The sequence below is a fragment of the Trachypithecus francoisi genome, unplaced genomic scaffold (assembly GCF_009764315.1).
Source record: "Trachypithecus francoisi isolate TF-2019V2 unplaced genomic scaffold, Tfra_2.0 Lachesis_group1, whole genome shotgun sequence".
NCBI classification, from domain to species: Eukaryota; Metazoa; Chordata; class Mammalia; order Primates; family Cercopithecidae; genus Trachypithecus; species Trachypithecus francoisi.
Genome location: NW_022681454.1, coordinates 82,923,552 through 82,936,758, shown reverse-complemented (window position 1 = coordinate 82,936,758; position 13,207 = coordinate 82,923,552). Strand labels below are relative to the sequence as shown.

Genomic DNA, 13,207 nt, shown 5'->3' with positions numbered 1-13,207 from the left:
AATTGTTCATGAGTTGATAACTATTGAAGTTTAGTGATAAAAACTAGGGGTTCCTTATATCATCCTATTTCTATTTATGTTTGAAATTTTCCACAATAAAAAGTGTTTAAAACATATTTACAGGAATAACATAGTTTTCCATGTCCCAGTCGTCACACACTTCAGAGTTGATAAGAAAAAAGAGAAAAGGGTAAAAGAAGGAAGAGAAAAGAGGGAGGTGGAAAAAAGTACCAAAGCAGACAAATAACGCAAGAAAAAGATGGGTGGGCTCAACGTCCCCAAGGACCATTATTACTGCCCTACCTACTTCATCACAAATACCTTCCAATGGTCCCAGTGATTCTTGTGAGCCAGCAGAGCCTTGTGCTAATGTAATCTGCACTACCTCTTCTCAGACATAAAGGAATATGTGATTTCTAGCTCCCCAAAATAAAACCACAGTCTAATGCAACATTTGTCCTCATTATAACTCCTCTCTTCCCTCTATGTCCTTTCCATTTCCCCGTTCAAGTTCATGAAAGCTGAAGTTCTTTCTCAAGTCTACATCATGTTAGAAAGAAGATTCTCTACAGAACAACAAAGTGCCAAAGCACAGTGGGCAGTCAGGCAAAGTGAGTATATTCAAACTGCAGACTTTTTATAAAAGAATCATTAGAAAGATTACCAAAGGTCAGCATCATAACTGGAACTGCAGAGCACACTAGATCATAAAGGCACATTTACCAGACAAGTATCTGCCCTTATTTCTAAAGCTTATGGAGCTCAGTTAATGAAGAAGTTCAAAAACTGAAATGCCAGCTGTTACATACCTGATCCCTAACAGGAAAAAAAAAACTGCTAAAAACACTAATTTCGTAGAAAACATTCTCATAGATGATTTGTTACAAATAAAAATTATAAACTACACTCAAAAAGTATCATGGATGTATGTCATAATCTAACTACTGTTTGGAAAGTATCTAACGACATTGTCATATGTCCCATCTCTGACGAAGTAAATTGATAATGAACTTTCCTGTTCTTTGCTCTATTCATCATTGTCATTATCTGGTCCACTTATGATATGTAGTGCTGCTGTTTCTGTTTTTTAAATACATGTAAATTCATTGACACTCTTCTTATGGGTCTACGTCACCTCCCCTCCCCCTGAATTGCAGTAGGCTTGTGACTCCTTTGACTAATATAGTACAGTAGAAATGTCTGAGACTAGGATATAAAAGCCCAAGTAGCTCCTGCTTGATTTTTTTGGACATCTAGCTCTTCGATTATTCTCCCTCTTTGAACCCAGCCACCATACTGAGAAAAGCTCACTGCAAGTAGAGAAATCACATACAGTTCTATTGCAGAATTACTGCTGAGCCCCGCCTTCAAATCATCTCAGCCTAGAAGCCAGACACATGAGTGAGAGACCTTCAGATAATTCCAGCTCTTTGTGGTTCAAGTCACCCCCAGCCATTAAAGTTTTCCAAGATAAGAGCCTTGACATCCCCACTGTGCACTAATTCTTAACCTTCAGAATCCATGAGGGTGATAAAATGGCTGTATCCCTTTAAGTCTTGGATGATTTCTAACACAGCAAAAGTTTACCGGGACATATAATATATGATAGCATTCTTGGCCACCTCATTCGTGTTTCATCCATCTCTTATCCTTGTCAATTTTCTTCCTTCCCTCAAATGTTTCCTCTTCTTCACTCAACCATCTTTTTACCATTTTCAGTTCATGAGCTAATTTGTCCACAGAAATAGTTTGAGACATTCATGATTATTCATTCTGACATTTATTGCACAGTCATGATGTATTAGGAACCATGCATGAGGCACTAAGGTGGTTACAAAGATGAACAAGACATGATCTTTGTTCTAGAGAAGAATGGGAAAAGAGTACCTTAAAAACAACATATGACATTACAATCTATTAAGGACTACAAAAGTGGTAATGTACAGTGTCTTAATATATTGGTAAAATAAGTCAATGTCCAATTTCTTCCAGTGCTGTGTGAAATTCTGAAAATCAAATTTACTTATATAAGCAATATGGACCCACAACAAAATAAATGTTTGTGTACACATTACACGTATACATAAATCTCAATTCTGTTACATATCAATTTCTCAAAAGTATATTTCCAAGTCTTTTTTTCCTTCTGAGTATTCTGTCTTACACAAACCACACAAAATAAAATATAATATTTGGCATGATCTAGCCCCCAGAACACTGCCTGAAACACATTGGGTATTTGGTAAGTATTTATCGGATGACAGTGATTTCACTTTATCTAGCTTGCTGGTATTTACTTCAGAAGCCAAATCTCAAAGGCAACAGAAGCATCTACTTCAGATCTTTCACCATTTGTAGTTCCTCCTACTATCACTAGGCAAATTTGAAAGAAAACTCTTATTTCAAAAGTCACACAGATAAGGAGGGACCATTGTATATTCATTTGCATCTTAAATTAGCAAAGTCTTGGAATCGTAAGTCAATAAACAACTTACAGGATCATTTTTTCTCGGAGATGCCCTTGATGATGAATTCTGTCCTATGCAGGAAGTTCTTTCTTTCTGAGGGGAGCCAGAAGCTCAGAGATACTATCTCCAATGTGTGAAGTGATGGTATTTCAACCAAGCTCTCATGCTCTTATCTATTTAATATGAAAAGTTTTTATCCACCATAATTCTAAATTTTCTATTAATAATAAAGTGAGCCTCATGATGTAAAGGAACACTCTCTGCCCTTAACTGACAAAGCAACTGAGGACCAAACTTACAAACTCTATGGGCCTTGTGATATCTGTAAGATTAATGGGGCTGAGGCTGATAACCTCTAATGTTGTCTTTAGCCCCCAAATGTAATTATTCTATGTAGCTTGATCTAGAAACCCACTGTTTCTCATTTTACTACTGTGTTAAACAGAAAATTCAACCACTGAGAGGGCAGGACTGTACCTTTTGATATATTAAAAGATCCAATTTTTAATCTATTTCCTGACACCACTGGAGAAGACATAAGCAATGGTTCCTTAAACATTATCCTGAAGATCTTTTTTATCCTGATGTCACCTGATGTCCAGTATCTTATTTCACTCATTATTTTTACTGGAACTTCTGGCCAAGAACCCTGATTTTAGTGGAAGGAACCTAAACAGGTAAGTCTGCTTAACCTGGCTCTAAATCTTAGCTTTGCAATTTATTCACTGCATAACTTTACACACGTTACTTAGTTCCTTAGAGACTACTTTCTTTTTTTTTTTTTTTTCTTTTATTATACTTTAAGTTCTAGGGTACATGTGCATAACGTGCAGGTTTGTTACATATGTATACTTGTGCCATGTTGGTGTGCTGCACCCATCAACTCGTCAGCACCCATCAATTCATCATTTATACCAGTATAACTCCCAATGCAATCCCTCCCCCTTCCCCCTCCCCCCTCCCCATGATAGGCCCTGTGTGTGATGTTCCCCTTCTCGAGTCCAAGTGATCTCATTGTTCAGTTCCCACCTATGAGTCAGAACATGCAGTGTTTGGTTTTCTGCTCTTGAGATAGTTGGCTAAGAATGATGGTTTCCAGCTGCATCCATGTCCCTACAAAGGACGCAAACTCATCCTTTTTTATGGCTGCATAGTATACCACGGTGTATATGTGCCACGTTTTCTTAATCCAGTCTGTTACTGATGGACATTTGGGTTGATTCCAAGTCTTTGCTATTGTGAATAGTGCCGCAATAAACATACGTGTGCATGTGTCTTTATAGCAGCATGATTTATAATCCTTTGGGTATATACCCAGTAGTGGGATGGCTGGGTCATATGGTACATCTAGTTCTAGATCCTTGAGAATCGCCATACTGTTTTCCATAATGGTTGAACTAGTTTACAATCCCACCAACAGTGTAAAAGTGTTCCTATTTCTCCACATCCTCTCCAACACCTGTTGTTTCCTGACTTTTTAATGATTGTGATTCTAACTGGTGTGAGATGGTATCTCATTGTGGTTTTGATTTGCATTTCTCTGATGGCGAGTGATGATGAGCATTTTTTCATGTGTCGTTGGCTGTATGAACGTCTTCTTTTGAGAAATGTCTGTTCATATCCTTTGCCCACTTTTTGATGGGGTTGTTTGTTTTTTTCTTGTATATTTTTTGAGTTCTTTGTAGATTCTGGATATTAGCCCTTTGTCGATGAGTAGATTGCAAAAATTTTCTCCCATTCTGTAGGTTGCCTATTCACTCTGATGGTAGTTTCTTTTGCTGTGCAGAAGCTCTTTAGTTTAATGAGATCCCATTTGTCAATTTTGGCTTTTGCTGCCATTGCTTTTGGTGTTTTAGACATGAAGTCCTTGCCCATGCCTATGTCCTGAATGGTATTACCTCGGTTTTCTTCTAGGGTTTTTATGGTATTAGGTCTAATATTTAAGTCTCTAATCCATCTTGAATTAATCTTTGTATAAGGAGTAAGGAAAAGATCCAGTTTCAGCTTTCTACTTATGGCTAGCCAATTTTCCCAGCACCATTTATTAAATAGGGAATCCTTTCCCCATTTCTTGTTTCTCTCAGGTTTGTCAAAGATCAGATGGCTGTAGATGTGTGGTATTATTTCTGAGGACTCTGTTCTGTTCCATTGCTCTATATCTCTGTTTTGGTACCAGTACCATGCTGTTTTGGTTACTGTAGCCTTGTAGTATAGTTTGAAGTCAGGTAACGTGATGCCTCCAGCTTTGTCCTTTCGACTTAGGATTGTCTTGGCAATGCGGGCTCTTTTTTGGTTCCATATGAACTTTAAAGCCTTTTTTCCAATTCTGTGAAGAAACTCATTGGTAGCTTGATGGGGATGGCATTGAATCTATAATTACCTTGGGCAGTATGGCCATTTTCACGATATTGATTCTTCCTATCCATGAGCATGGTATGTTCTTCCATTTGTTTGTGTCCTCTTTGATTTCACTGAGCAGTGGTTTGTAGTTCTCCTTGAAGAGGTCCTTTACATCCCTTGTAAGCTGGATTCCTAGGTATTTATTCTCTTTGAAGCAATTGTGAATGGAAGTTCATTCCTGATTTGGCTCTCTGTTTGTCTGTTACTGCTGTATAAGAATGCTTGTGATTTTTTGCACATTAATTTTGTATCCTGAGACTTTGCTGAAGTTGCTTATCAGCTTAAGGAGATTTTGGGCTGAGACAATGGGGTTTTCTAAATATACAATCATGTCATCTGCAAACAGGGACAATTTGACTTCTTCTTTTCCTAACTGAATACCCTTGATTTCTTTCTCTTGCCTGATTGCCCTAGGCAGAACTTCCAACACTATGTTGAATAGGAGTGGTGAGAGAGGGCATCCCTGTCTTGTGCCAGTTTTCAAAGGGAATTTTTCCAGTTTTTGCCCATTCAGTATGATATTAGCTGTGGGTTTGTCGTAAATAGCTCTTATTATTTTGAGGTACGTTCCATCAATACCGAATTTATTGAGCGTTTTTAGCATAAGGGCTGTTGAATTTTGTCAAAAGCCTTTTCTGCATCTATTGAGATAATCATGTGGTTCTTGTCTTTGGTTCTGTTTATATGCTGGATTACGTTTATTGATTTGGGAATGTTGAACCAGCCTTGCATCCCAGGGATGAAGCCCACTTGATCATGGTGGATAAGCTTTTTGATGTGCTGCTGAATCCGGTTTGCCAGTATTTTATTGAGGATTTTTGCATCGATGTTCATCAGGGATATTGGTCTAAAATTCTCTTTTTTTTGTGTCTCTGCCAGGCTTTGGTATCAGGATGATGTTGGCCTCATAAAATGAGTTAGGGAGGATTCCCTCTTTTTCTATTGATTGGAATCGTTCAGAAGGAATGGTACCAGCTCCTCCTTGTACCTCTGGTAGAATTCAGCTGTGAATCCATCTGGTCCTGGACTTTTTTTGGTGGGTAGGCTATTAATTGTTGCCTCAATTTCAGAGCCTGCTATTGTCTATTCAGGGATTCAACTTCTTCCTGGTTTAGTCTTGGAGAGTGTAAGTGTCCAGGAAATTATCCATTTCTTCTAGATTTTCTAGTTGATTTGCGTAGAGGCATTTATAGTATTCTCTGATGGTTGTTTGTATTTCTGTGGGGTCAGTGGTGATATCCCCTTTTTCATTTTTTATTGCGTCTATTTGATTCCTCTCTCTTTTCTTCTTTATTAGTCTTGCTAGCAGTCTGTCAATTTTGTTGATCTTTTCAAAAAACCAACTCCTGGATTCATTGATTTTTTGGAGGTTTTTTGTGTCTCTATCTCCTTCAGTTCTGCTCTGATCTTAGTTATTTCTTGCCTTCTGCTAGCTTTTGAATGTGTTTGCTCTTGCCTCTCTAGTTCTTTTAATTGTGATGTTAGAGTGTCAATTTTAGATCTTTCCTGCTTTCTCTTGTGGGCATTTAGTGCTCTAAATTTCCCTCTACACACTGCTTTAATGTGTCCCAGAGATTCTGGTATGTTGTGTCTTTGTTCTCATTGGTTTCAAAGAACGTCTTTATTTCTGCCTTCATTTCGTTATGTACCCAGTAGTCATTCAGGAGCAGGTTGTTCAGTTTCCATGTAGTTGAGCGGTTTGATTGAGTTTCTTAGTCCTGAGTTCTAGTTTGATTGCACTGTGGTCTGAGAGACAGTTTGTTATAATTTCTGTTCTTTTACATTTGCTGAGGAGTGCTTTACTTCCAATTATGTGGTCAATTTTGGAATAAGTGCGATGTGGTGCTGAGAAGAATGTATATTCTGTTGATTTGGGGTGGAGAGTTCTATAGATGTCTATTAGGTCCGCTTGGTGCAGAGATGAGTTCAATTCCTGGATATCCTTGTTAACTTTCTGTCTCGTTGATCTGTCTAATGTTGACAGTGGAGTGTTGAAGTCTCCCATTATTATTGTATGGGAGTCTAAGTCTCTTTGTAAGTCTCTAAGGACTTGCTTGATGAATCTGGGTGCTCCTGTATTGGGTGCATATATATTTAGGAGAGTTAGCTCTTCCTGTTGAATGGATCCCTTTACCATTATGTAATGGCCTTCTTTGTCTCTTTTGATCTTTGAGGGTTTAAAGTCTGTTTTATCAGAGACTAGTATTGCAACCCCTGCTTTTTTTTGTTCTCCATTTGCTTGGTAGATCTTCCTCCATCCCTTTATTTTGAGCCTATGTATGTCTCTGCATGTGAGATGGGTCTCCTGAATACAGTAGACTGATGGGTCTTGACTCTTTATCCAGTTTGCCAGTCTGTGTCTTTTAATTGGAGCATTTAGGCCATTTACATTTAAGGTTAATATTGTTATGTGTGACCTTGATCCAGCCATTATGATATTAACTGGTTATTTTGCTCGTTAGTTGATGCAGTTTCTTCGAGCCTCGATGGTCTTTACATTTTGGCATGTTTTTGCAATGGCTGGTACCGGTTGTTCCTTTCCATGTTTAGGGCTTCCTTCAGGGTCTCTTGTAAGGCAGGCCTGGTGGTGACAAAATCTCTAAGCATTTGCTTATCTGTAAAGGATTTTATTTCTCCTTCACTGATGAAACTTAGTTTGGCTGGATATGAAATTCTGGGTTGAAAATTCTTTTCTTGAAGAACGTTGAATATTGGCCCCCACTCTCGTCTGGCTTGGAGAGTTTCTGCCGAGAGATCTGCTGTTAGTCTGATGGGCTTCCCTTTGTGGGTAACCCGACCTTTCTCTCTGGCTGCCCTGAAGATTCTTTCCTTCATTTCAACTTTGGTGAATCTGGCAATTATGTGTCTTGGAGTTGCTCTTCTCGGGGAGTATCTTTGTGGCGTTCTCTGTATTTCCTGAATTTGAATGTTGGCCTGCCCTACTAGGTTGGGGAAGTTCTCCTGGATGATATCCTGAAGAGTGTTTTCCAACTTGGTTCCATTTTCCCCCTCACTTTCAGGCACCCCAATCAGACGTAGATTTGGTCTTTTTACATAATCCCATACTTCTTGCAGGCTTTGTTCATTTCTTTTTCTTCTTTTTCTTTTGGTTTCTCGTCTCGCTTCATTTCATTCATTTGATCCTCAATCGCTGATACACTTTCTTCCAGTTGATCGAGTCGGTTACTGAAGCTTGTGCATTTGTCACGTATTTCTCATGTCATGGTTTTCATCTCTGTCATTTCGTTTATGACCTTCTCTGCATTAATTAGTCTAGCTGTCAATTCTTCCACTCTTTTTTCAAGATTTTTAGTTTCTTTGCGCTGGGTACGTAATTCCTCCTTTAGCTCTGAGAAGTTTGATGGACTGAAGCCTTCTTCTCTCATCTCGTCAAAGTCATTCTCTGACCAGCTTTGATCCGTTGCTGGCGATGAGCTGCGCTCCTTTGCAGGGGGAGATGCGCTCTTATTTTTTGAATTTCCAGCTTTTCTGCCCTGCTTTTTCCCCATCTTTGTGGTTTTATCTGTCTCTGGTCTTTGATGATGGTGACGTACTGATGGGGTTTTGGTATAGGTGTCCTTCCTGTTTGATAGTTTTCCTTCTAACAGTCAGGACCCTCAGCTGTAGGTCTGTTGGAGATTGCTTGAGGTCCACTCCAGACCCTGTTTGCCTGGGTATCAGCAGCAGAGGTTGCAGAAGATAGAATATTGCTGAACAGCGAGTGTACCTGTCTGATTCTTCCTTTGGAAGCTTCCTCTCAGGGGTGTACTCCACCCTGTGAGGTGTGGGGTGTCAGACTGCCCCTAGTGGGGGATGTCTCCCAGTTAGGCTACTCAGGGGTCAGGGACCCACTTGAGCAGGCAGTCTGTCCATTCTCAGATCTCAGCCTCCGTGTTGGGAGATCCACTGCTCTCTTCAAAGCTGTCAGACAGAGTCGTTTGCGTCTGCAGATGTTTCTGCTGCTTTTGTTGTTGTTGTTGTTAACTGTGCCCTGTCCCCAGAGGTGGAGTCTACAGAGACAGGCAGGTTTCCTTGAGCTGCTGTGAGCTCCACCCAGTTCGAGCTTCCCAGCGGCTTTGTTTACCTACTTAAGCCTCAGCAATGGCGGGCGCCCCTCCCACAGCCTCGCTGCTGCCTTACGGTTAGATCGCAGACTGCTGTGTTAGGAATGAGGGAGGCTCTGTGGGCGTGGGACCCTCCCGGCCAGGTGTGGGATATATTCTCCTGGTGTGCCCATTTGCTTAAAGCGCAGTATTGAGGTGGGAGTTACCCGATTTTCCAGGTGTTGTGTGTCTCAGTTCCCCTGGCTAGGAAAAGGGATTCCCTTCCCCCTTGCGCTTCCCAGGTGAGGCGATGCCTAGCCCTGCTTCAGCTCTCGCTGGTCGAGCTGCAGCAACTGACCAGCACCGATTGTCTGGCACTCCCTAGTGAGCTGACCCCAGTACCTCAGTTGAAAATGCAGAAATCATCGGTCTTCTGTGTCGCTCGTGCTGGGAGTTGGAGACTGGAGCTGTTCCTATTCGGCCATCTTGCTCCCTCCAAGACTACTCTCTTATCGGTAAAATGAGGATGATGATGATACCAACCCTAAAGGATTGTCATGAGAAGTAAGAGAAATGCACATACAATTCCTTACACACAGCAAACACTCAGGAAAGCAATTGGTCAATGGTCATTGCCTCGTCTTTATTCTGTATTGGCTCACATTTACACACTCAACAACTGCTAACTGAACACCTGCTAAATGTCAGATATGTTATCAAATAAAACATAAAATATGGTCATTAAGATACTCATACCCTAGTAAAAGGGACAGACAAGACAGAAGCTAACAATTTCATTACCATGGGATCAGTGCTAGACCACAGATGGTTACAAGCTTCAACTCTGCCTGGAGATAAGAGGTGGAAAGATCACTCTTAGGTGGGAATTGAACAATGAGAACACTTGGACACAGGGTGGGGAACATCACACGCTGGGGTCTGCTGGGGGGTGGGGGGCTGGGGGAGGAATAGCATTAGGAGAAACACCTAATGTAAATGACGAGTTGATGGGTGCAGCAAACCAACATGGCACATGTATACCTATATAACAAACCTACATGTTGTGCACATGTACCCTAGAACTTAAATTAAAAAAAAAAAAAAAAAAAAAAAAGAGGTAGATGAACAGCAACAATGATGCCTGGGCTGGGCTAAAAAGCTGAGTAAGTTGGTAGATGGTGAGGCAAAGGCACATCCCAGGTCAACGGCTCAGTGTTGTGAAATACAAGCTGAGTATGAAGAAATCAAAAAGTAAAAAACAACTTCTATTAATTTAAATATATCCATTTTAATATTCCTTCCTTTCCCCACACTCAATCTACATATACACATTTCTACTATTAAAAAGAAACTAAAACTGTGTATTAGTCCATTTTCACACTGTATGATAAAGACATACTCAAGACTGGGCAATTTACAAAGGAAAGATGTTTAATTGGACTTACAGTTCCACGTGGCTGGGGAAGCCTCACCATCATGGTGGAAGGCAAGGAGAAGCAGGTCACATCTTACGTGGATGGTGGCTGGCAAAGAGAGAAGCGCTTGTGCAGGGAAACTCCCCTTTTTATAACCACCAGATCTTGTAGACTTATTCACTATCACACGAACAGCATCGGAAAGACCTGCCCCCATGATTCAATTACTTCCCACTGGGTCCCTCCCGCGACACACGAGAATTCAAGATAAGATTTGCGTGGCAACACAACCAAACCATATCAAACCCAAAATGACTTCTTTGCAGTCTTATGTTTATTTCTTCACTTATTTTTCAAGCAAATATTTTATTTAAACTCTACTGTATATCAGGTACTGTGACAGGGATACAACATTCAACATGGAAAACACAAGCCCTGCCTTCCCCAAGCTCATACTTCTGTGGAGTTTTGATCTAATTCCTCAAAGAGCCTTCCCCTGCAACATCCTTCTTCTCAAATACCACACATAGGACAGAGAGATATTGTATCTCAGCCATTAGATAGCTGACTATGAGAGCTGGGCACCCTAAGATTAGGGATCATTGGATTCAAACTTCTCAATTGAGAGGTGAAATACTTCAAGCCCCAAACAAGCAGAGTTGAGAGATATCACCTCCCTCCCTTTTTTCATTAATACAGTTATCAGTACCTTCATCTTTAAAAATTAGACCAGGCATGGTGGCTCACGCCTGTAACCTCAGCACTTTCGGAGGCCGAGGCAAGAGTATTACGAGGTCAGGATATTGAGACCATCTGGCCAACATGGTGAAACCCCGTCTCTACTAAAAATACAAAAATTCGCTGGGCATGGTGGTGTGTGTCTGTAATGCCAGCTACTCAGGAGGCTGAGGCAGGAGAATCGCTTTAACCAAGGAGTCGGAGGTTGCAGTGAGCCAAGATCACGCCACAGCACTGCAGCCTGGTGACAGAGCGAGACTCCTTCTCCGGAAAAAAAAAAAAAAAAAAAAAAAAATTAAGCATTGACTATAACTATTGTTTGAGAACTCTAGATTAAAATTATGAGTTTTCCAAATAGACTTCATGGACACACACACACATACACACAAACACACACACACACACACACACAAAATCACACAGTCCTTTAAAGCTTCACCCCACTCAGTATTTAATTTCATTAAATAAGTTAATACACAGAAAACACTTAGAATAGTTACCTGGCACATAGATGTCATTTAAGTGCTTACTATCAGTATTACTGTTTTAACTTAATCTTCATAGCATTACTATTACTATTAATCGCTAAACATTAAAATGGACAGGAGTAGATGGCACTTTGGCAGGTACCGTTTTATAAATGAATAAATAAATGCTGAGATAATATATCCAAAATTATAAACACAACAATAATACCTTTGAGACTAGAAATCTAGTATCCTTATTCTCAGACTTCTAGGAAAAAAGTCTGGCTACATTAAAATAGCTGAAGAGCTACATTTAAAAACATTTACTTTTGGCCAAGCACGGTGGCTCATGCCTGTAATCCCAGCACTTTGGGAGGCCAAGGAGGGTAGATCACTTGAGGTCAGGAGTTTGAGACCGGCCTGACCAGCATGGTGAAACCCCGTCTCTATTAAAAATACAAAATTATCCAGGCATGGTGGCACACACCTATAATCCCAGCTATTCGGGAGGCTGAGGCACAAGAATCACTTGAACCCAGGAGGCAGAGATTGCAGTGAGCCAAGATCAAGCCACTGCACTCCAGCCTGTGTAACAAGAGTGATGATCCATCTCAAAAAAAGAAAAACTGTTTTTATGGATTTATCATTTTTATCTTGTCTACTTAGAGAGAAATTGAGACGTGTTTCAATTTTAAAAATACACGAACAAAATTTAACCAAGGAAGAATGAGATTTTGCACGGCAAACTACAAAACATTGTGGAAATAAATTTAAAAAGACCTAAATAAGGAAAGACATCCCACATTCATGGATGAAAGACATGGTATTGTTAAAATGGCAAAGCTTCCCAAATGGATCTACAGATTCAATGAATTCTCTATTAAAATCCCAACAACGTTTTCTGCAGAACTGGACAAGTAAAATTAATAGACAAAACAATCTTAAAAAAAAAGAACAAAGTTGGAGGACTCACACTCCCAATTTCAAAATTTACTATAATGGCATAGCAATCAAAACTGTGTAGTACTCCATAAGGATAGATATATAGATCAACACTACAGAATTAAGGGTCCAGAAATAAATTCACACAACTGTGGTCAATTATTTTTGACCAAGATGTCAATACCATCCAATGGGGAAAGAAAAATATTTTCAACAATGGTAAAGGGATAACTGGATACAAATAAATTTGGACCTCTACCTCACACCATACACAAAAATTAACTCAAAATGGATCAAAGATTTAATTAAATAACTAAAATTGTAAAACTCTTAGAAGAAAACATAGGTAAAAATTTTCATGACCTTAGATCAAGCAATGGTTTCTTAAATATGACATCAAAAGCATAAGCAAGTAAAGAAAAACAGGTAAGTAGGACTTCATCAACTTAAAAATTTTTGTGTGACATTATTGAAGAAGGTTACAAAAAGCTCCCACAGAATGAAAAACCTATTTGCAAATGATGTATCTGATAAGGGTCTAGTATCCAGAATATATAAAGAACACTTACAGTTAAACAAGAAAAAGACAACCCAATGTTAAAATGGGTGAAGGATTTGAATAGACATTTCTCCAAAAACATATATGAATGGCCAAAAAACATATAAAACATTTTCAACATCATTAGTCACTATGGAAATGCAAATTGAAACCATGAGACACCACTTCATACATA

General features: G+C 39.6%; 1 protein-coding gene across 3 annotated transcripts in view; it reads right to left on the bottom strand.

Moving 5' to 3' along the window:
• Positions 1-13,207, bottom strand: part of TEC (tec protein tyrosine kinase) — a 140,149-nt gene that overhangs the window by 103,868 nt on the left and 23,074 nt on the right. The window contains exon 1 of one of the 3 annotated variants that reach the window (XM_033214740.1): positions 9,314-9,377. The exons of the other annotated variants lie outside the window; for them this stretch is intronic. Within the exon in view, the coding sequence (XP_033070631.1) occupies positions 9,314-9,337 (24 nt within the window). The 5' untranslated portion in view covers positions 9,338-9,377. Of the gene's footprint in view, positions 1-9,313; positions 9,378-13,207 lie in introns of those variants that run through there. 3 annotated transcript variants of the gene reach the window in all.